The sequence below is a fragment of the Oncorhynchus mykiss genome, chromosome 9 (genome assembly GCF_057628025.1).
Source record: "Oncorhynchus mykiss isolate SJ-2025 chromosome 9, ASM5762802v1, whole genome shotgun sequence".
Lineage (NCBI taxonomy): Eukaryota > Metazoa > Chordata > Actinopteri > Salmoniformes > Salmonidae > Oncorhynchus > Oncorhynchus mykiss.
The window spans coordinates 20337147-20360995 of NC_143030.1; the positions used below are offsets into that span (position 1 = coordinate 20337147).

The 23849-nt window shown below is 43.8% G+C and overlaps 2 protein-coding genes and 1 long non-coding RNA gene across 4 annotated transcripts; 2 read left to right on the forward strand and 1 right to left on the reverse strand.

Moving 5' to 3' along the window:
- Window positions 1–1723: 1723 nt before the first annotated feature.
- On the forward strand, window positions 1724–5902 carry LOC149980828 (uncharacterized). Its single transcript, XR_016483503.1, has 3 exons — window positions 1724–1999; window positions 3963–4085; window positions 4291–5902. It is a non-coding gene; the product is annotated as an uncharacterized LOC149980828 (long non-coding RNA).
- A 739-nt stretch (window positions 5903–6641) lies between these two features.
- Window positions 6642–10279, forward strand: LOC110532942 (mitochondrial inner membrane protein OXA1L). Its single transcript, XM_090185692.1, is given in 7 exon segments — window positions 6642–6678; window positions 6896–7069; window positions 7306–7391; window positions 9091–9253; window positions 9478–9514; window positions 9516–9553; window positions 10008–10279. Coding segments are annotated over 7 exon segments (681 nt in total). The 3' UTR covers window positions 10154–10279.
- Window positions 10280–10433: 154 nt separating this feature from the next.
- LOC110531642 (Y+L amino acid transporter 2) lies at window positions 10434–22460 on the reverse strand. Of its 2 annotated transcripts, XM_021614955.3 has the most exons (10): window positions 22094–22460; window positions 19646–20291; window positions 15011–15136; window positions 14612–14756; window positions 13528–13651; window positions 13230–13333; window positions 12914–13010; window positions 12323–12472; window positions 11691–11874; window positions 10434–11360 (listed from the first exon to the last, which is right to left on the reverse strand). In XM_021614955.3, the coding sequence occupies exons 2-10, from the start codon at window positions 20148–20150 to the stop codon at window positions 11284–11286; spliced, it is 1512 nt and encodes a 503-aa protein (XP_021470630.2). In that variant the 5' UTR covers window positions 20151–20291; window positions 22094–22460; the 3' UTR covers window positions 10434–11283. The 2 variants fall into 2 exon arrangements, with proteins under 2 accessions (XP_021470630.2, XP_090041857.1); XM_090185731.1 differs by lacking the exons at window positions 19646–20291; window positions 22094–22460 and adding an exon at window positions 18987–19337.
- Between the last annotated feature and the right edge of the window lie 1389 nt (window positions 22461–23849).

Genomic DNA, 23849 nt, shown 5'->3' on the forward strand with positions numbered 1-23849 from the left:
TCCACCGGCCACTTCCAGGGCTTTCGAATCTCCGGAGCCCAGAATCAATAACCCGCCGTGTTACTCTGGGGAGCCCACTGAATGCCGCTCGTTCCTCACCCAGTGTGATATTGTGTTTTCTCTCCAGCCCAACACTTACGCCAGGAGCACTGCTCGTGTCGCCTACGTCATATCTCTCCTTACTGGACGGGCTCGTGAGTGGGGCACGGCAATCTGGGAGGCAAGGGTTGAGTGTACTAACCAGTATCAGGACTTTAAGGAGGAGATGATACGGGTTTTTGATCGATCTGTTTTTGGGGAGGAGGCTTCCAGGGCCCTGTCTTCCCTATGTCAAGGCAATCGATCCATAACAGACTACTCTATTGAGTTTCGCACTCTTGCTGCCTCCAGTGGCTGGAACGAGCCGGCTTTGCTCGCTCGTCTTCTGGAGGGTCTCCGCGCAGAGGTAAAGGATGAGATTCTCTCCCGGGAGGTTCCTTCCAGCGTGGATTCCTTGATTGAACTCGCTATTCGCATTGAGCGACGGGTTGATCTTCGTCACCGAGCTCGTGGAAAGGAGCTTGCGTTCTCCGTTGCCCCCCTCTCCGCATCACTACCATCTTCCTCTGCCGGCTCGGGAGCTGAGCCTATGCAGCTGGGAGGTATCCGCATCTCGACTAAGGAGAGGGAACGGAGAATCACCAACCGCCTCTGTCTCTATTGCGGTTCTGCTGGTCATTTTGTCACTTCATGTCCAGTAAAAGCCAGAGCTCATCAGTAAGCGGAGGGCTACTGGTGAGCGCTACTACTCCTGTCTCTCCAAGATCCTGCACTACCTTGTCGGTCCATCTACGCTGGACCGGTTCGTCAGCTTCCTGCAGTGCCTTTTACGGTATGGGAAGGCATAAGCTACGGGCAATGAACACAATTGCATTTTATCGATGGCAATTAGAATGCACAGAGATACTTGGGATGCTCTGGATCGAGACCTGCTCCCTGCTGTTTCATTGCAGTATATTTGCATATATCCATTAGGGAACGCCCACTTTGTGAAGTGCGCAATAAGTAAATTCGCCTTTGCAGTCCTAAACAACGCAATTTTCTGAAACTTTGGTGAAGGGTAAAGTCTACAAACCTTAGTGCACTCTGTTCGTAACCAATTATAGTTTTGGAAACAGAACATTTTACTGAGATCAAATGTTTTATCGATGAGAAAATGTGCAGAATATCGGCCAAAATTAATCTCTTTCCATCTTCTCCCACTACCGGCCACTGGGCTTCCTCTCGCTACCATATTTTGTAGTGAATGGAAGCGCCAAGTGGATGCTTCACATTTATACATCTGGTGAAATATCTGTCTCATTGTTCTGTGGTAAAATCTTTGAAATTGTTGCATGTTGCGTTTATATTTCTGTTTAGTGTAGTTCGTAATAATAAAGGACTTCCATCATAATATCTTCATACTACAACACAGGAAAGTTACAGATTAAAAACAGAATTGACAAAAAAAATACAGATGAGAGAAGACTAACTAAATGATGCCTCTTGAACAAATATACCTACTGTCTTTCTCTTTGAACGTTTCAATACATTTGAATTATTTAATAGTAAGATTCATATCGGCCTACATATATTTTGTGTGAGTAAAATATACAAATTATTTAGCTAGCTTACATACATTTTTAAACTATTTGATCATTCATTTTTGGATAACATGGTATTGTCCATTTATACTTTCCGTACTAGCAGTTGTTTCACTAACCATTCTAACATGGCTGCGATCAGGAGTGGAGTCACTCCGGTTTCTCTAACGATATGGTTTTTAAGACACGCTGAAAGACCAAGTCCGGGGAACCATACATTTACAGAGAGATGGAACCCGGTTTGAGTTGTTCATGTCTTTGTGCTGTTGAATTCATGTGTTAGTCTGACAGCAAGCGTTAACAGCGATTCTAAACAGCACGCCCGACTTCGTGCATGGCTCTGTGACTTTGAGTCAATGTTGAGCTAACGTTAGCAGGTAAGTGAATTAGCCTACACCTTTCTATCGAATATTTAAATGCCAAACACAGGATATAAGATTGCAGCTACGTATGTTTGCATAGCTATAACAATGTTGGTAGCAGTCCGGTCCAACTGTCTACATACACAAGTGGTCATGTTCAGACAGTTATGTATGACATGTTAGTTACACTGAACAAAAATGTAAACGCGACATGTAAACTGTTGGTCCCATGTTTCATAAGCTGAATTAAAGAACCCATACATTTTCCATATATGCATAAAGTGCTTATTTGTCTCACATTTTGTGAAACTGTTTACATCCCTCTTGGTGAGCATTTCTCATTTTGCCAAGATAATCCATCCAACTGACATGGTGGCATATCAAGAATGATTAATAAACAGCCTGATCATTACACAGGTGCAACTTGTGCTGGGGACAATAAAAGGCCACTCTAAAATATGCAGTTTTGTCACACAACACAATGCCACAAGTGTTTCAGGTTTTGAGGGAGTGCAATTGACATGCTGACTGCAGGAATGTTCACCAGAGCTGTTGACAGATAATTTAATGTTATTTGCTCTACCATAAGCTGCCTCCAACATCATTTTAGAGAATTTGGCAGTAAGTCCATCCTGCCTCACAACCGCAGACCACGTGTACGGAGTTGTGGGCGAGCGGTTTGCTGATATCAACGTTGTGAACAGAGTGCCACATGGTGGGGTTATGGTATTGTCAGTCATACGTTACAGACAATGAACACCATTGCATTTTATCGATGGCAATTTGAATGCTCAGGTACCGTGACGAGATCTTTACATGCTGACCACACTGCTCGTCATATAAAGTCAAAAATAGTAAGCCTGGAGGAGAGATGACTAGAAACTAATTCAGTTTACCGTGTTATCTGTTGATTAATTGTTGAAGTAGAGGACCTTGTGCATTTCAGATAAAATAACAACCCAATGTTTATATCACAGGACAAATGAGCTAGCAACAGCAAGCTAACTAGCTAAATTGCCATAAATGTTTCATGCTTTTTGACCTGTCCCCAAATTTAATATAATTGGTTCAGTTTTGTTTTGACATTTCAACCTGCGTGTCCTGATCTCGTGTGGGTGGACAAAATCAACTTGCGCGCGGTCTGGTCAGCATGTTAAGCCTGTTGTCCTGCATCTCATCCACCGCCATCACCTCATGTTTCAGCATGATAATGCGGAGCCCCATGTCGCAAGGACCTGTGCACAATTCCTGGAAGCTGTAAATGTCCTAGTTCTTCCATTGCCTGCATACTCACCAGACATGTCACCCATTGAGCATGTTTTGGATAGACGTGTACGACCGCGTGTTCCAATTCCCGCCAATATCCAGCGACTTAGCACAGCCATTGACGAGTGGGACAACATTACACAGGCCACAAACAGCCTGATCAACTCTATGCGAAGGAGCTGTCGTGCTGTATGAGGCATTTGTATTCATTATGGATCCTGATATGCATGTCTGTGCCTGTTTGTATCTCTTCAAATGGTGGTCACACCAGATACTGACTGGTTTTCTAATCCCATATCAGCCAGTAACTAGCTAACTAACGTTAACTAGATACAGCCTTGAATGATACAGCCTTGATAACAACAATGTAATGCATACATACGTAGCTACAATATTATATCCTGTGTGTGGCATGTAGTTTTAGATCTATGATAGAAAACCTTGGCCTAAACATGATCATGACAAGTAAGCAATGACTTTGCACCTCCATCTGCCCCAGTCAATATTTCTTGAGATTTGTGATACAATTATGGTGGTCTGACCATTTGAAACCAAACCACAATACAGCTAACTTGGCTAGAAACAGACTTTTGCATGCATTTACTGCTGCATTGTCTAAGTCATCCTATCCTACAATTTGCCACAGAGTAAAGTTGATCAGAAAGTTGTAGTGCATCCTCTGATTTGAACTTGTTGTGTGTCCCTTCTACAGAGGTCCCATCTTCACACAGCAGTAGAATGTAGGAGTCCATCGACTAGAGCTGTTCTTGGTCGCCGTCACAATGGGAGGTTCTTATTGGTCAGTGCCATAGCCATCAGGCACAACGGCTCACAGGTGAGTTGGTGTGGCCGTCAGGCACAACGGCTCACAGGTGAGTTGGTGTCAATGTGAAATATAGTAATTAGTCTGATACGCTCTCAAATAATTTTACATTTCACCATGCCCTGGTTGTTACACCTTAAAATGTGGTCAAAATAGTTTGTCCTGTCCCTTTGGAAATCCTTCCACCTGGTTTGTGAAAGAGGTATTATATTTCCAGGTCCCAAGTGAAACCCTTCCCACGGCATCTCCAGTGCTGGAAGCATCCATCCCCAGCACCATAGTCATGGATCCCGCTTCAATAAACACACAGCCAATCACTGAGCAGGTGTTTGAGGCTGCACCAACCGTAGTGGATGTTCTGCAGGGGGTGCAAGTAGAGCTGAGCCTATCAGAGCTGGGAATTCATACTGGAATGCATGCATGTGGACATGGGGGTGCCGTGGTGGGGAGCTAATGTTGTAGGTGAAACATTTGAGTCATTTAGCAGACGCTCTTATCCAGAGCTACTTACCATTAGTGTATTCATCTTTAGATAGCTAGGTGAGACAACACACCACAATTGTATCAAGTACATTTTCCCTCTAAGTATTTATCAACAAAGTCAGTGCAAGTAGGAAAGGACAAGTGCCTTTTTCTTTTTTGAGTGGGTCCTCGGGGGTGCCGTGACTTATTTAATTTACTCTTCAAATGGGTAGGGTTTCAGACATTTGTGTAAGATGGGCAGGGACTCCGTTGTCCTGACGTTAGGAGGAAGGTGGTTCCACCATTGGGGTGTCAGGACAGAGAATTCCTTTGACTGGGCTGAGCGGGAGCTACCCTCCTGTAGGGGTGGGAGAGCCAAGAGACCAGAGGTGTCTGAATGGAGTGCTCTGGTTGGGGTGTAGGGTTTGAGCATCACCTGACGGTAGGCAGGGTCAGTTCCCTTTGCTGCTCCATAGGCAGGTACCAGGGTCTGGTAGTGGATGCGAGCTTCAGCTGGAAGCTGGTGGCGTGTGCGGTGGAACGGGCTGACATGCAAAAACTTAGGAAAGTTGAACACCGGACAGGATGCAGCATTCCTGATAAGTAGCAGGGGTTTGATGGCACAGGCGAGGAGCCCAGCCAACAGAGTTGCAGTAGTCTAGATGAGAGATGACAAGTGCCTGGATTAGGACCTGCGCGGCTTCCTGTGTGAAGAAAGGTTGTACTCTACCGATGTTGTAGATCATGAACCTGCAGGAGTGAGTCACTTCTTTGTTTACAGAGAACAACATGGTGTTGTCCAGGATCACGGGTCCAAGCCCAACATCCAAGCTGAGATGTCTGCCAGGCACGCAAAGATGTGTCGCCACCTAGGTGTCAGAAGGGGGCGGGGAGGAGAAAAGTAGTTGTGTGTCATCCGCATAGCAATGATAGGAGAGACCAAGTGAGGATATGATATGGGGCGGCAGGTATGATAGGATATGATATGGAGCGGCAGGTTTTTATAGGATATGATATGGGGCGGCAGGTTTTATAGGATATGATATGGGGCGGCAGGTTTTTATAGGATATGATAGGATATGATATGGGGCGGCAGGTATGATATGATATGGGGCGGCAGGTTTTTATAGGATATGGTATGGGGCGGCAGGTTTTATAGGATATGATATGGGGCGGCAGGTATGATATAATATGGGGCGGCAGGTATGATAGGATATGATATGGGGCGGCAGGTAGCCTAGTGGTTAGAGCGTTGGACTAGTAACTGAAAGGTTGCAAGATAGAATCCCCGAGCTGACATGGTAAAAATCTGTCGTTCTACCCCTGAACAAGGCAGTTAACCCACTGTTCCTAAGCCGTCATTGAAAATAAGAATGTGTTCTTAACTGACTTGCCTAGTTAAATAAAGGTAAAATAAAAATGATAGATCCGATTGACTTGGTTTTTCCACTTTGGAAATTCACCAACAAGATGAACGAGACCAAACAGAGAGGAAACAAGTTTCTCTCCTCAACTAACTTCCTTTTCATGACTCATCTGTATCATCCCTCTGTATTCATCCCCCTTTCATCTTCCATTGTAACTGTTCCCTTCTTTTTCTGTTCTTCTCATATCATTATTCTACTTTTAGGGCTGGTTTCCCAGATAGAGACGAAGCCTAGTCCTATACTAAAAAAAAAAACATTTTCAATTGAGGATCTCCTTTGAAAGTGCTTTTTAGTCCAGGGCTAGGCTTGATCTGTTACAGAAAAGACAAAATCCCAACAAATCAGCTCCAAGTGATTTATTTGTATTTTTATGAATACCTGTTCTGAAGTATTCCCACGCATAATATAAAGAGAGATGATTGTATACAAATGTAAGCAAGGTTTGAAAGGATTGTTTTTAGTCTATTATATCTGTTTGGGCTTCTTGCTGTCAATTTGCATTCTACAAATGGTTTGTAATTATGTTTCGGCCCACTGACCATCCGCTCAAGAAAATATCTAGTTGATTATCCCTGCTGTAGTGTGTGACGTCTCCCTCAGTTCCTCATGTGAGGTAAAATTTCTGTGTTTCTCCTAGTTGCTAAGGCGCACTCTGACCTGACCGTGTTCCAAAAGAAGCATGACGTCAACCCTCTCCGTGGCTCCCTCTGGTGCAGGTCAGATACAGCTCCCACTCTCTCTCCCTTGCTCCCACTCTCTCTTTCCACTGATTTGAAAGAAAATAACTGCTATAGAAGTAATATCATAGAAACTCCGACTTTAGCCCATACCTCCTCTCAAATAAAGGTGAAATAAAAAATAAATAAAAAATAAAATGCTTTTTGATGTAGTGAACAAGGAGAAAGAAGATTATTAATGGGACCTAGTATTTAGGACCCGAGACTAATCCCACCTCTCTCTCTATTTCCGGTCTTCATCTTCATTGCTCTCAGAAAGACGTCCTACCTCCCCGTCCCCAGTATGCAGACAGGAGGGTGCTTGTGGTTCTTAGACCCCTTCTACATCCTCCCCATCGCTGTGACCGGAACAAGGTTTGCCATTCTGGAGGTAAGTTTAGTCAGGTCATAACCCTGTCCCCAGGCTATTGGGAAGAAGACGTGTCTGGGGACAATATTATTCAGCTGTGTTGAGCCTGGAAGAATAGCTTTTTTTAAATGAAACTATACATTTGTTTTATAAATGTTATATTGAAATATCTGAATGTAAGAGTATGAATAATATTTGCGTAGTATTAACAGTATTGATCCTGAATAACAGCCACCTTTCTGTCTCTGTCTTCTCAGCTGGTGTGGATAACCCTAACCTGAAAGCCATGAAGACAGTGTTCAGAATCACGCGCTTCGTCATCCTCACCATCAACTTCCCCACGGTCGGTCGCTCTCTTATTTCTTATTTCTAATATGATATTGCACCCCCCTGTGGCAATATCATATTATGACATGCGTCTTCCGCAAACAACAAGTATGCAGTAGCTCTGGGATAGTTCTGTTCATTTCGTTGTGATTTAATCTTTAATATTTTTCCAGGTTAGTCGTGTTGAGATTAAAAACTGCAGTGTCACAAGTGTATCTGTCTGGCTTGGCATTATGGAGCCAGTCTGTTAACCTGTTTCTCTCAAAAGAATAACGGGGTAGTGTTGTTGACGATGCTTCCAGCAGTATGGGGATACTTTGTTTATTTCCTTGTTATTCAACCTTTTATTTCTCAAGGTTAGTCTCATTGAGATAAAAACAGCTGGGTCATGCAGGGCCCGTGTTCTATCCGGAGTAAAAATGTGCTTAAGTTTGATAATAAGTTGCATGGACTCAGTCTGTTTGAAATAAGGGTGTTTAACATGATTTTTTGATGACTCCCTCATCTCTGTACCCCACACATACAATGATCTGTAAGGTCCCTTAGTCCAGCAGTGAACTTCAAACACAGATTGAACCCCAAAGACCAGGGAGGTTTTCCAATGCTTCGCAAAGAAGGGCACCTGTTGGTGAGAAAAATCTGACATTGATTACCCCTTTCAGCAAGGGTGAAGTTATTAGTTACACTTTGGATGGTGTATCAATACACCCAGTCACTACAAAGATACAGATGTCCTTCCTAACTCAGTTGCCGGAGAGAAAGGAAACGAATCAGGGATTTCACCATGAGGCCAAATGGTGACTTTAAAACAGAGTTTAATGGCTGTGACAGAACTGAGGATGGATCTACATTGTAGTTACTCCACAAAACTAACCCTGACAGAGTGAAATGGAAGCCTGTACAGAATAATACAGATATTCCAGGATTAAAAAAGAAATGGAATGGAGCTTTCCACAGGCAAAATCCTAGAGGAAAACCTGGTTCAGTCTGCTGTCCAACAGACACTGGGAGATGAATTCACCTTTCAGCAGGACAATAACCTAAAACACAAGGCCAAATCTACACTGTGGAGTTGCTTACCAAGAAGACAGTGAATGTTCTTGAGTGGCTGAGTTTAAAGTTAACTTCAATCTACTTGAAAATCTGTGGCAAGATGTGAAAATGGTTGTCTAGCAATAATGAACAACCAACTTGACAGAGCTTGAAGAATAATGTGCAAATGTTGCATAATCCAGGTGTGGAAAGCTCTTACGAGACCCAGATAGACTCACAGCTGTAATCGCTGCCAAAATGTGACTAACAAGTATCGAGTCAGGAGTGTGAATACTTATGGAAATGAGATATTTCTGCATTTCATTTTCAATACATTAGCAGAAATATCTAAAAACATTTGAACTTTGTCATTATGGTATTGTGTGTAGATGGGTGAGAATTGTTGATATTTAATCCATTTGACTTCAGGCTGTACACAACAATGTGGACTAAGTCCAGGGGTGTGGATACTTTCTGAAGGCACAGTAGCTGCTCCTCCCCACCAAAGACCTGGGTTTTATCCCCATGTACACCCTTCCTCCTCTTCTCCCCCTCTGTTTCAAACCGTCAAAGTGAACATTTTAAAAAGTATATATTTTTAAACAGCAGACACGCTTGTAGCAGTATGACCCTGTCTGAGCATCAGAGCTAGTCTGGTAATCTCCCGTTTGTGTCTCTCCCAGGTGGTGTTTACGTACTGGTTGACGTCCAACTGCTTCTCCCTGGCCCAGGTGGCCCTGCTCAAACACCCACTGGTCAGGCAGAACCTGAGGATCCCAGAGAGGATCAAACACCCGGTCTCTGCCCTGCCCCAGAACGAAGGCTTCATCGACACCATCAAGAAGGGTGGGTGTGGTGTCACGGATGGAAAGGGGTGGGGGGGGGGGTGTCATGGAGTCACCTGTGAAAATAGTCTCTCTTTCTTGGTTGGATATATTCTGTTTATCTGTCTTTCTATCTTGCTTTCTCTTATTTGCCTCCCTGTCTCTTCCTCTTTCTTTTGTTCCTTTTCACTCTCGGACAGAGTGTCTTGCTCCCTATTAAAACATGGTTTTCTGTCTCTCCTATAGGCTGGAAGAACGCTCAACTGGCCCAGCAGTTAGAGGAAGAGGAGGATGAAGAGCCACCTGGACATCGCTTCTAAAGGTAAGACACTGGTGCCTTTTTGTATTTTTTTACTGCCACCCCTTTCTTCAGATCAATGCCATTTCCTCCATGTTACTGTATTCATTTAGTTCCTAAATGGAATGTTTTCACAGCAGGTTTATTGTCATGAGTCTTGTCTTGGAGGCCGAACTGAGCGATTTCCCACAACATTTTTACTTTATATAAAATGTATCTTTTTGGTCTTAACCTTAATCCCTAACCCTAAATTAATAGTGTGGCTCGGTTTCAAATCAGATTTTATAACTTTGTGGCTGTGCTAGCTAGTGACCACTCTGCAGAGCTGCCTCCAGAACAAGATTCATGATGAAAAACGCTGACCTGTATTTTAACATGTACCTCACTGATTAATTCAATCTGTGAATATTGTAGTGGGTTTATGGTTTTCCTTTCACCTCATGCCTTTCTCTCTCTTTGTGTTGTCCTCTCCAACCAGGTCCACTGGGGCAGACCTTCACCCACAACCCTCTACAGCTGTCAACACCTTCCATTACAGCAACAACAACCAAGTCAGCCAAAGCAAAACAAGCGGCCCCGGCAACCGGTGGTAAGAAGAGACCACGGGAGGAGACTAATGATTGAAGCTGAGTGTTTGCAGGCCCAATGAATCATGTGTACATATTTATTGTGGGGGATTGGTAGAGGACGTGAGGGTTTATCGTTTATAAATGTAATATTCTAAATAAAGAGCTAACTTCTGTTGCCTTATAATGTCTGTTTGCATTATGATAACCTGGATTGTTATTTGAAATCATGAAATCGGTGTTGTTCATTATATCCATTGGCATGACGGCAAGGATAATTGTTACAACTAGTATTTCTATTGTACATATCCATGGTGGGAATTGACAGAATCAAGTCATTTTAAAATGTCCGTTAGTAATTTATTATAAATACATTCTAAACTATTTACCATTGATCAACTCAACCAACCCTCTCCCCGTCCCTTTGTTTAAATTCACATGTTGACTACAGATTATTCTTAATAGGTTGATTTAAAAATAGATCCCTTTGCTTCAAAAAAAACTCTTAAAAGCTGCAGGTAGGATGGACATAGGACAAATAATTGTGGCTAGAGCTACCACTATTCTCTCCTAACCACATACAACAAACTAACACTCAGTAATTATTACTTTCCTACATATGTCTTCAGTATCTCTCTTGTTTCCTTATTGGTATGACTTCAGAGGTATCAGTAGTGACTTATGCCACTTGGGCTGGTTACTCAGGCAGCCCAATTCACAGAATATATATTTTTTTCACTAATTGGTCTTTTGACCTATCACAGATCTTTCTACATCAGTTCTTTTTCAGAGCTGATTACTCAGGCCAATTAGCGATTTAAAAAGGTCCATATTGGGCTGCGTTGACACAGGAAGCCCATCAGAGATCATAAATATCCGTATTCGAGTATAAACATATTTGAGAACAGGAATATTTTTATTTTTAATTATTCTGTAGTGCGTGGAATGTCCTCTGATGTCAGAGGCAACTGGAGTGTCATCCTGGCCGTAGAACAACCCCATAGTCCAATGAACATACGGCAATGATTGGTTGGCCAGAGATTTGGTCCAATGAATGGCTGCTGTTTGACTCCGCCCTCTGATTGGTAGCCGAGGGCGATACTGGCCAGTAGGTGGTGTCGTTGAGCCTTTAGTTTTGTGCGTCTTCAGTTGGCGGCGGCAGCAGTGTGTTGGTTGGTTTTAATATCTTCACTCCAACTTGTCTATGACGTCTAACTCGGTCACAACAGAATAGCACACCTTCTGAATCAACAGACCAAAGTTGGCTAGGGAGGGAGAAGATGAGAGGGGATGAGTGACCTAGCCTTCAAATACATTAATGTGACACTAGCATGAGAAGTGTAAGTATTTTGCTTGAAGAATCTAGAAAATAAGTATTGTTTTCTAGGCCTACAAAATAATGTACCTACTCGTCTCGCAACTCATGTCATACCAAACTATGATTGCAAAAATCCAGCAATTTCCCAAAAATTCTCAGTTTTCCAGAAATCCTGGTTGGAAGATCCCCCAGGATTTCCTGAAAACCTGGTGATTTTGGGAAAGTCACCAGTTTTTCCCAACGCTATACTAAACTCAAACATTCATCTGATTCTTACCAAAGAACCTGCGGAGCCACATGGGCCTTTTGGTGGCGGGAGTATAGATACACAGGAAGTAGACTGGCACTCCTGATAGGGCGATGCCAATGCCAATCAGAGAGTTCATGGTGTCACTGTAGATGGGAACCACCACTAGGAACAAGGTGCAGAAACAGAAGATGATCGGGAAGAACAGACTGAGCTAAGAGAGAGAGGAGGGGGGGGGGGAGAAATGGGGAAGAGTTATTACACAACTATATGAAACAGGATCTGGTATTGATGTCAAACAGTGAAAGAGATCACACATACAAAACTGCATTGTGAGTTACAGTATGAATGCTTCATACATGAAAACACTAATGGATCTTTGCCTTTGAATGTGTTTATAGGCCTCAGTGTTTTGTGTTAGATGTTTGGGGCAATTCCATGACAAAATGTGTCGTCATTCTGTAACCAAACGTTGCATCTGCACTATTCTTCAAGTAACTGCTTCAGTAACATTTTCAGTGGGAATTGTTCAAAGTCGTTCTTGTGCGTTTGTATAGTTTGTTTAACTTTGCAATCTATGGGATTTATTTAACATATATTTTAAAGAGAGAAATCTGATTAGCACTATCATTCTATTACTGTGGAATTCCCCTTTGTCTTACCTTGAGGGGTCTGACTCTGTCTGGCTGTTTCCAGCGCAGGTACAGCTGTCCCAGGATAGACAGGCCCACAAAGAACCAGTAGCTGAAGCTGTAGTAGTTGATCAGTTTAAAGATGTCCTCAACACACAGGTAGACCAACGCCATGGCACCCTATAGTATAAAGCAGAGACATATTTAGAGCAACAGCACTGTCAATATCCATCGTACAGGGCACAATGGACAACATGCCTTACACAAAAACTCTATTTCATCGAAAGTGTAGATATAGCGGAACACTATGTGGACGAACGGACAAAGAGAATGCTGAGATGGCAGACAGACGGAACTCTGCGGCAGACGGAACACTGGGTTAAAATAATAGAATGCTGAGAACAGATTTCTGGGCCAGACAAAACAATGGGTCAGAATGTTGGGTAGACGCAGAAACGGAACGTTGACACAGAACTGAGACCAAACACTGAACAAGGAAAACCACTCGTAAAAAAAAATAATGGAAATGTACATTGTTCCAGACCGACAGATAGACAGACAGATGTTCACGCGCACACACACGCGCACACACAAAGACAGTGGCTTAGCGGGATGACTGACGTTGAAGAGCAGCGCTGGGATAGGGGTGTAACGGGTGACATGGATCATGCACAGGTAGTCTGGGAGATGGCCCTCCCTGGAGCCCACGAAGAACAGCCTGTAGAAACACAGAAACACACCTCACTGGAGCACTGATAATGGAGGACCCACACACACACACACGCAGGTTATCGTGTGTAGGGCAATGAGTTTAAAGGCTATAGGGCCCATTGTTTTTTTCCGGTCAGATCACATTGTCAATAATGAGGGGATTATCGGTGATGGCGATGATGATGATGATGAAGAGCCGCATCAGAACGGTGTCATTCTAACTCACCTGGAGGCAGCCAGGATAGAAGCGTTGAGTCCTCCGAAGCAGGACAGAGCCACCGCTAGAGGGATGGTCCAGTTCATCACGCCAAACACCTGGTCTGCAAACGTCTGAGGGACAACAACAGGCCTCAAATTAGACCAATCAGAACACTTAAAGTACATCATATAACAGTCACTTCGGGCTCAATGAGATGATACGCATATAGAAATGTATACATCTGACGTGATGACTATCCTAATCTACATGGTATAGGATCATGTCTGTTCTATTTCCAGTATATTTCTATGCGAAGGGAACTCACCACAGCCACGGCGTCACTGTCCAGGATGGCAGGAATGGGCAGCACGGTGTAGTAGGCAACGTTGGTCAGAATATAGATCACCGTGACGATGGGCATGGAGATGGCGATGGCCAGGGGCAGGTTCCTGTAGGTCACACAAATAAACACCGGGGGGAGACAGAGAGACACTTTGATTTAGAAGAAGAAGAAAAAAACACCAAGCAAGAAGTGAAGTGGCTGTGATACATCCAGGGGTTCTCCCTGAGTGAACGGGTCAAGAGTTGACCCTCTTGGGCAAGGATGGGATTAGGGTGGAGGAGCAGAGGAAGGAGGAGGGGGGTGGGGTGGGGTTGTTTGTCACATAATCTGCCTGAGAACTCCTGGAAGTAGCTTGTGCTCCAATCACATGTCTGTCCTGCTCCATTTGATCAGTGTTCGGCTGTATGAATCAGAGCGAAGGGGCTCAGTTAAATACTTCCCCAGGAGATGAGGAGCCTCCAGCCTTGCCCCCCCCTCCCCCGCCTTAAACACCTGACTACCCATTCAGTCAGTGTGTCATCCCTCTCCATACTTCCCATCCTTGCCTCATCAATCACTATTACTCCACTTTCTCTGCTTAATCACAACCACTCCATAATTCCTACATCAACCCCTCTCCTTCTTCCCTCTTCAAATCAAATCAAATTGTATTTGTCACATGCGCCGAATACAACAAACCTTTAACCAGCTTTGCAGTTCAAGAAATTGATAAGAAAATATTTACTAAATAAACTAAAGTAAAAAATAAACTAAAAAGTAACACTAACAGCAACATTATGTACAAAATAAGTTACAAACAATGGGGGAAAAAACATATAAAATAGCACAGTTGGATGGGAGCCCGTAAAACAGCAGCCCTCCTCTCCGGCGTCATTTGTGATCTTCTCTCATCCTTTTACTTCTTCTATATCCCTTCACCTACATTCACTACACTAATTACTACTCGTACTCTACTCCTTCACTACTCCTCATTCTCATGTATACTACAGAGTACTACAGAGTATATCCTTTTGTCCACTAGTACTAGTGACCCTTCCCCTGCCCTCCCTCTCTTCCCACCCTTCACCTCTCTGGGTTTTTGATCTCCTCGGTGACGAAGTTGAGTGTGTCCCAGCCGGAGTAGGAGAACAGAGCAGAGTACAGGGCCAGGGCTATGTCTCCTGGATCCGTGGACGAGCCCTCAAACATACCCTCAAAGTTCTGCGTCTGACCTGAGGAACACACACACACACACACACAATATCCTGTATTATTACACATAGGTAAATTAATGTATGTAAATACTACAGATAAATATGTTTTGTATGTACAATAACTATAGGACTGTGTCAGTGTTCACAGTGGGCATATCTGTTTCTGTGAATGTACAGTATAGTACAGTGCAGGGGATGGTAGAGTATTTGGACAATTTATGTGATATTATTATTGCGTGTTAGTGTGAGGGCCATCCTGGTAGCATCAGTACCTTGTCCTATCTTGACCAGGCCGGTGATGATGACAGCGATGAGGGCGATGACCTTAGCGTAGGTGAAGAAATCCTGGACACGCGTCCCCCACTTCACATAGGCACAGTTCACAAAGGTCAGCAAACCTGGAGGGGAGATAAAAAACATTTAGACATTCAGATCTACATGTTACTACACACACGCGCACACCCGCGCACACACGCGCGCTCAGACACACGCTGACGTGTGTGTGTGTGTTCTAATTTCAGAGTCTATGTAGCTGGAGGAAATGAGGCTGCTGACTACAGCAGTCGATGAGGTTGTTTTCCACAGAGGTTCAACAGCTGAGCGCAGCACATAGCGACATAGGCAGAGAGGAGGAGGAAGAAAGAGAAATAGGGTCAGGCACAGAATAGGGGGTAAAGGAGTACCCAGATAAAGTTCTAAGGGTTATTAAAAGACCTCTATAAAAGATTAGTAAAATGACTAACTCTGTCTAGCTGAATGACTAGCTGACTGTCTGACTGACTGACTGTCTAGCTGACTGTCTAGCTGACTGTCTGACTGTCTAGCTGACTGTCTGACTGTCTAGCTGACTGTCTAGCTGACTGTCTGACTGCCTGACTGTCCAGATGACTGACTGACTGACTAGCTGACTGTCTAGCTGACTGTCTGACTGCCTGACTGTCTAGATGACTGACTGACTGACTGTCTAGCTGTCTGACTAGCTGACTGACTGGCTGACTGTCTAGCTGACTGACTAACTGTCTGACTGACTGGCTGACTGTCTAGCTGACTGACTCACTGACTGATAGACTGACTAGCTGCTGACACAATGTCTGGCTGACTGACTTACTGACTGACACACTGACTAGCTGGCTTGCTGACTGACAATGCTGAATGACACACTGACTAGCTGTCTGACACACTGACTGGCTGACTGACTGACACACTGACTGGCTGACTGACTGACACACTGACTGGCTGACTGACTGGCACACTGACTAGCTGGCTTGCTGACTGACTGACTGTCTGACTGACAATGCTGAATGACACACTGACTAGCTGTCTGACACACTGACTGGCTGACTGACTGACACACTGACTGGCTGACTGACTGACACACTGACTGGCTGACTGACTGGCACACTGACTAGCTGGCTTGCTGACTGACTGACTGTCTGACTGACAAGGCTGAATGACACATTGACTGGCTAACTGACTGACTGACTTACTAGCTGACTGACACACTGACTGGCTGAATGACAAACTGACTGACTGACTGATAGACTGACTAGCTGTCTGACACACTGACTGACACACTGACTGGCTGGCTGGCTGACTGGCTGACAGATACAGACTGTTTCTAACTGTGTCCTTGTACTCCACTGCTCCCAAGTCTTAGTCTTGAAAACATGTTTTCCAGATCATCCTCTCTCTCTCTGTGTCTTTATCAGTGTTTGTTCCTTTAAGTTCATAAACTTGAGTTCAGATAGTCACCGCATGGAGGTCTGAATCCTCACTGTCCTCCCACTCACTGGGATTTAATAATATCCTATGTATCTTCTCTTCACTTTGTCAGCATCTCAAATGGCACCCTATTCCCTATTTAGTGCACTGCTTTTGTCAAGGGCCTATAGGGCTCTGGTCAAAAGTAGTGCGCTAAATAGGGAATATGGTGCCATTTGGGACATAGCGCCTATATATAGAGTATATCCCTCACACTGCATAATGTTTGATAAGCCTCATGTTCCACATGTTCCTCAACAATATTTTCCTGCATTACTGTAATGCTAAGTAGCCGTAATGATATCTACCATACAGTGTTTCCCAAAATGATTAACACTCAAGTTCACATCTACAACTCAAGTGAATGTTCATGTTAAAACAAACATATACATTGACACACATGCAGTACATACACACATCACCCTTCCCCACATAAAAAGAGGTTCATAACTAGGGCCCTGCCTTTTTCCTGGTGCGGTCACATGGTCAGGCCAAATATCAAGACCTTAATCATAATCCGAGATGGCCTATGTACATCATTGATCATCACACCAGTCACCATCTCTCCCTTCTTCTCCCAAATGAACAGCGGGCCATGACACTGTGTCCACCAATCTCCCCCGAAATGAGAATAATACTTATCTAGCAGAATACCATGTTTCCCTTCCTCCCCCAAACGGAGGACAAAGCCTAAAAGATCATAACCCTTTATCCCAATTATGAGGCCATGGATCCTAACTGTCTCTTATCAATAGGAGGTCTCCTTAAGCATAACATATCTCTCCATTCAGACCGGTCCAGACAGAGACAGTGAGTGATCCGGACTAACAGAGAACTGACAGTGTAGCGGCCCACACAGATGTCCTAGGCGTGGTTGTATTGATAGTGAAAGGCTAGAAGGGTGGGAGGGTGTGGATCAGGTCGGTTCTCTGGGCTACTCTAGATCTGGTCCAGATGTGTGGTGAGACCATATACTATATCCCAAATGGCACCCTATTCCCTATATAGTGCACTACCCTATGGGCCCTGGTCAACTGTAGTGCACTACATAGGGAATAGAGTGGAATTTGGGACGCAACCCATAGACTGTATCAAAATAGGGGTAAGATTGACGGCTGCCATGTTTGGGCTCTGTCCTGTGGTGTGCGCAGAACTCCTACCCATTTATACAGGATCAAGGTTAGGGTTGACGGTAGGGTAATCTGATCCTAGATCTGTGGTTATAGTTCATTTCTACCTGGAGCTGTTTCCGGTCTTCTCATGGCTGTGGAATTTGGGACGCAACCCATAGACTGTATCAAATGTTGACGTTGCCTCTAACGCCTCTAAACACTGATACTAGATCAGGTGTTTTTCCATCCGGTTGATGGTTAAAGTTAGGATGGGGTGTAGGCTAATCTGGTCTTAGAGCTGTGGTTATAGTTCACTTCTGTGCCATGCTGACTGAGCTGTCATTAGCCATTAGCCTGGGGTCAGAGTCTTGAAGTAGAAAGGACTTTTACCTTTTCACCTAGCAGCTATCAGCACATTCACGTTCCTTAAAGCACTGCTTATCAAAGAGAGAGTGTGTGTGTGTGGATGTGGGTGTGTCTGTATTGTAATTAGATGAATGAGTGATATTTATTACTTGAGAGATGTTTTAGAACACGAAGGAGAAAGCTTATCTCAGAACTGTCCCTTTTAATGAGACTCAGTGTTCTATCTGGTTGCTGTAGTAGCAGTGGTATTGTGTTTTTGTCCATGACTTCCGTCTCTTTGACCCAGGTTTCTGTCTGGTTGTTCTCATGTTCTATGTGTTCCATCAATCTGTTCCAGTAGTGGCTTATTCTGTACTTACTAATCCCTATTAAACCCACAGTAGTAATAATATGACTATTAAACCCACAGTAATAATATGACTATCAAACCCACAGTAGTAATAATATGACTATTAAACCCACAGTAATAATATGACTATTAAACCCACAGTAGTAATAATATGACTATTAAACCCACAGTAATAATATGACTATCAAACCCACAGTAATAATATGACTATTAAACCCACAGTAATAATATGACTATCAAACCCACAGTAATAATATGACTATTAAACCCACAGTAATAATATGACTATCAACCCCACAGTAATAATATGACTGTCAAACCCACAGTAATAATATGACTATCAAACCCACAGTAATAATATGACTATCAAACCCACAGTAATAATATGACTATCAAACCCACAGTAATAATATGACTATTAAACCCACAGTAATAATATGACTATTAAACCCACAGTAATAATATGACTATCAAACCCACAGTAATAATATGACTATCAAACCCACAGTAATAATGACTATTAAACCCACAGTAATAATATGACTATCAAACCCACAGTAATAATATGACTATTAAACCCACAGTAATAATATGACTATTAAACCCACAGTAATAATATGACTATCAAACCCACAGTAATAATATGACTATTAAACCCACAGTAATAATGTGACTATTAGTGGTTGTGTTGAGAGGTCCAGGTTTCTTCTAATCTGTTAGAACAATATCCATGACAACACTCCCTCTTTCCCTCTCTCTACATTCCTTGCTCATCTCTATTCTTCCTTGCTTCCTTTGGTGGTTTATAAATGATCAATTTACACTACATTATTGTACTCTATTGTCATGAGTAACAAGCATTGCCAGCAGTTTAATCTGGTCACACTGACGCGTTGTAATGTTGGTAAATTATCCTGAAATTGAGTAAATTCTCCTTTCCCCCTATTCTCTGTCTTATACAGGAAACACTTGTTGGTGTCTGTAGTCTCTGTTCTCCCCTCTCTGTTCCTTTTTCAACCTTTCTCGTGTTCCCTTCTGTTGCTGAGGTGCTGACTTGGGTATGCTGTGAGTCATTTAGTTTCGTTTCCCACATTTTCCACAGAGAGAGGAGCATACACACACGCTGTTCGGTACTCAGGGGAGTATGAACACACACACACATCATTGTCTGCATGCAAGGTCCTTGCACACACATACCTGATCACTTCCATCGGTAAGGAAACACTCAGGGCCCTAACCATGGTAAAGGCCTACAGTGGAACAGTACTGCACCAACACAAACAACACCCCTCCATACACAACGACTATAAAATACTCACATATGCAGGCTGCAGCCAGCATGCGGTTAGCCAGATAGGGGGCTATGCAGGTGGGGAAGACGGGCTGCACCATGTAGTTAGAGAAGGTGATGGCTATGACCGCCTGGCTGGTGGGCTCTATGATCAACAGGGAGGTCCACAGCCTGATGAAGGCCAGGAACCCTCCGAAGGCCTCCAGGATGTAAGCGTAACTGGCCCCTGACTTGGTGATGGTGGTCCCCAGCTCGGCATAGCACAGGGCCCCGAACACAGAGAAGATACCGCCGATGGTCCACACTACCAGCGACAGCCCATAGGAGGCGCTGTAGATTAAGACTCCTTTAGGCGAGACGAAGATGCCCGAGCCAATCATGTTGCCTACGATGAGACACACGCCGTTCAGGAGAGAGATCTCCTTCTTCAGCTTCATAGAATCGTTGTCGCCCCCTGAGCCGCCCGACTTGAGCGAGGTCGACCCGCCGTTGGTGGCGGGCTCTTGTGTGGGGGCGGGGCTGTAGGATGCCATTGCACAGGAAGTGTGGGGGGGAGTTAGTATTGGAGGGGATGTGGGGAAGTGAGTAGTGATTGGACCAGGCGGCTGTCAAGGATTGGTTGTAAGAGCTGAGTTAAAGTCGTTTTCCAGCTATGAGGGTCCCTCTGGTGACATCTGTGGAGGAAAGAAATTTAAAAAGTGTTATCAGAAAGTGTGTAGGTGTTGCCATGGAAACCAAGCTGCTGTCCATATGGGCCCAGTCATCAACTGGGACATAAAAAAACAGTACAGTTTTTTAAATAAATGTTGGTCTGTATGCTACATTTGTAAAACATGAGGCTAAACTTAACTCATGGCAAAATAACACAAATGTTACAACACACACACACTGCTGCTGGTTATCGGATTGGATTTCACAGATGGCAATTTGGGAGCCATTAGGGGTTTCAGTAAATAGCCTTTTAAGCTTGAGTGTATTGACAGAGTGGGAGAGAAAGACAAACAGCCTGACATCACTGTAACGTTCATTACTGGCTATCACCGACTGTCACTGTGATATTTAGTCTATCATTTACTGTAAGTATTCTACAGTGTGACAGACACACAGAAACAAAGAAACACAGAGACACATATAGACAGACAGACACACAGAGACACATATAGACAGACACACAGAGACACAGAGACACACAGAGAAAGACACACAGAGACACACAAAGAGACAGACACACAGACACACAGAAACACAGAGAGACAGTCAGACACACAGACACACAGAAACAAAGAAACACAAACACACAGAGAGACAGACACACAGACACACAAAGAGACAGACACACAGACACACAGAGACACATAAAGAGACAGACACACAGACACAGAGAGACACAGACACACAGACATAGAGACACAGAGAGACACAGAAACACAGATACACAGACATAGAGACACGGAGAGACACAGAAACACAGATACACAGACACACAGAGACACTTCGCTAGGAGTCAGCAGCATGCTGAACGGAACCGTCACATTATTTATTTAAAGTGCATTGCCTTCAGCAGCATATATAGAAGAGTTTGAATGACTAGACACATGTCTTAGTGCCCATACTGAATATCATGCACATGCTCAGTCAGGACCTGAACAAAACAACACACACATCACACTAAGTGAGGAGACAGGGCCGCGCAGGGGTCTACAGTTTATCACAAGATCTGTGTGACTGGAGAAAATCCATCACAATACAATGAGAATGCATCAACAAGTCAATCATAGGCAGTCATATCACAGGGGGAGAAAAGCGCTATCCTGACACAGAAAGTGAACACAGGTCCAGTCACATCAACCAACGATATATATCACAAGGATCAGGAAGAGGGAGATGGGGAGAGATGGAGAAGTAGTGCAGATAGATAGCTCCCCTGGCATGTGAGTTCAGTTCAAAAGAAGAAGTGATTACGAAGGACAGTGGATAGTAAGTAGCCTTCTGCACGTCATTACAAAGGGCAGGGCAGGAGGCGTAGAAGTGAGATACAAGGTCCAAAAATTGTAAGATAAGTAGGCTACTCAAATTGACTCTCATATACCACTCAAGGTTGCTGTATCATATTTGAAATCCCTTTCTCTTTGTTTCTCCCTCTGTTTTTATCTCTCACAGAATATGACAAGCTGGCAGCAATCGTTTGGCCAACTCTGAGCTTATTCATCGCAAAGCTGGCAAAGCTGCAGAGTTGACTCAGCACATTTTATTGATGACTCGGGGCAAGTAAGGCTACACAGGAATGCCATTAGAAGTTAATCTGTAGTGTAAAGACCTATCTCCTCAGAGAAAAACACATGTTGAACAGAGAGTCAAATGTACAGTTACCACAGCCAAACGACAGTCTCTATATTTGAAATATATCATACAAGTGTAAAACCTCGCATTGTTACTGTATGTTAGGATAGACGCCCATTTAATTCACAGGTCTTACCTTCTCCAGATGCGCTATAGGTGAACTCGGCTTCCTTCCCTTGGGGGTCCTCTTGCACTTCTTCTCTAAAGCCTATGAGTCGCAGGTTTTTATCTAACGTTCCTGTCAATTGCGCATCCCTGATTGTTTTTACTCACTATTACTCTCTGTGCGCGTTGTCGCTCTCCACTGATGACCTTCCCCCTCTGCCAGTCACGCCGCGTTCTCTGCTCTGACTTGGCTCGACTTCCTTTCTGAGTCTGAAGGTGCACAGGCCGATCAGCTGATGAACTTCTGCTTTTTGACCCAGCAGCTACCAAGGAGACAGGTGGAAGAGGAGGAGGGATAGAGAGGGAGTGAGGGATGGACTGACTTTATACCACTGTCTGGGCTCTGACAATGGGTTTCGCTGTCAAATTAATTGCTTCCCATGACTTTGATTAATGCAGGCCTGATCACGTTTACGCTGGGCTATTCACACGTTCACACATTCTTTCTTTTGTGTCAATTAAAATCAACATGGGCCTTTAGTTGTTGTTTTAGCCTACCTGTTGTTGGTGGTGATTGCTTTAGTTTTGGGCTATTATGTTTGGCATTGTTGTTGATGATGATGATGATGATGATGATGTTTCTTCTTCCTCGTTTAATCATCTGGCGCGGAAGGAAACAGTGGGATTCGAATGTATGATTAATCACTGAGAAATGATTTGAAGGATCTTGAGGACTCGAAGTCACTTATAATTGCATCACTATCCTATGTTATTGTTGTATTGTTATTGATAATATAGTTGTTATGGTAAACAATCTTGACGTATGAGTACCTCATGAGTTACGACACATAAGGAGATCTCTGCATTGAATAGTTGAAATTGATGAGGAATCCCAAAATCGGTTACACAGCCCCCTCCTGTGGTCATTATTTGCTTCACGCCTCCAACGTTGGCAAATTAACGGTTTGAGCGCTTCATTACGTCATTATGTTTATTGTGGTATTTTTCTTTTGTGTTCAGTGTTCCTGATTGGCAGAGTTTGTTCTAAACGTACAATTAAATTACCCATTTCAGCATCGAGACAATCAATCAGTTAACATTCGTTTTGGAACATTTGATTTTGACACTTCACATTGTTCAGGATCATCGATCGTAAATTGATTATATTAAAGGCTTCCCATTAACACACTACTGTGACGTTCCTGTGAAGATACTAATGAAGCACCTGATGAATATCTTTAGGTATGCCATCGACAGCTTGATGATCAAGTACACTACCCCAATCCACACCTGTAATCACTCCATACACCCCCCTCCTTCCCTCTCAAATCCAGCCACCCAACAATCATCCCTGCCTCACTTTCTAACTACCCTTTTTTGATGTCTCTGTCTCACTCACATGGATAAACTTCTCACACATGGCATGGCTTTTCAGCCCTTTGTCTCTTTCCCCTTTCTGCTCCCAAATTCTTCTCCTTGGTTACCGGTTGTCATGGTTTTGGGAGCCCTAGCTAGTGAGAAGGGTGGTTGGAGGATTAGGGTGGCCATTTTGGAGACAGCTGGCCCAGGTCTCTGTGTGTGCTGTCCCCTGTCCCGCTCCCAGTCGCATAGGGGGGGGGATGAGGGCTATCATTGTGTGAGGATTAGAGCTTCCTGTGTGTCGGACTATTACACTAGGAGGGGGAGGGCAGAGAGAGGGAAAATGAAAGAGAGCGAGTATGACAGAGAGTAAGATGTGGGGTGGGGCTCTACAGCTGCACTCTCAATCACACAAGCACTGATTATCC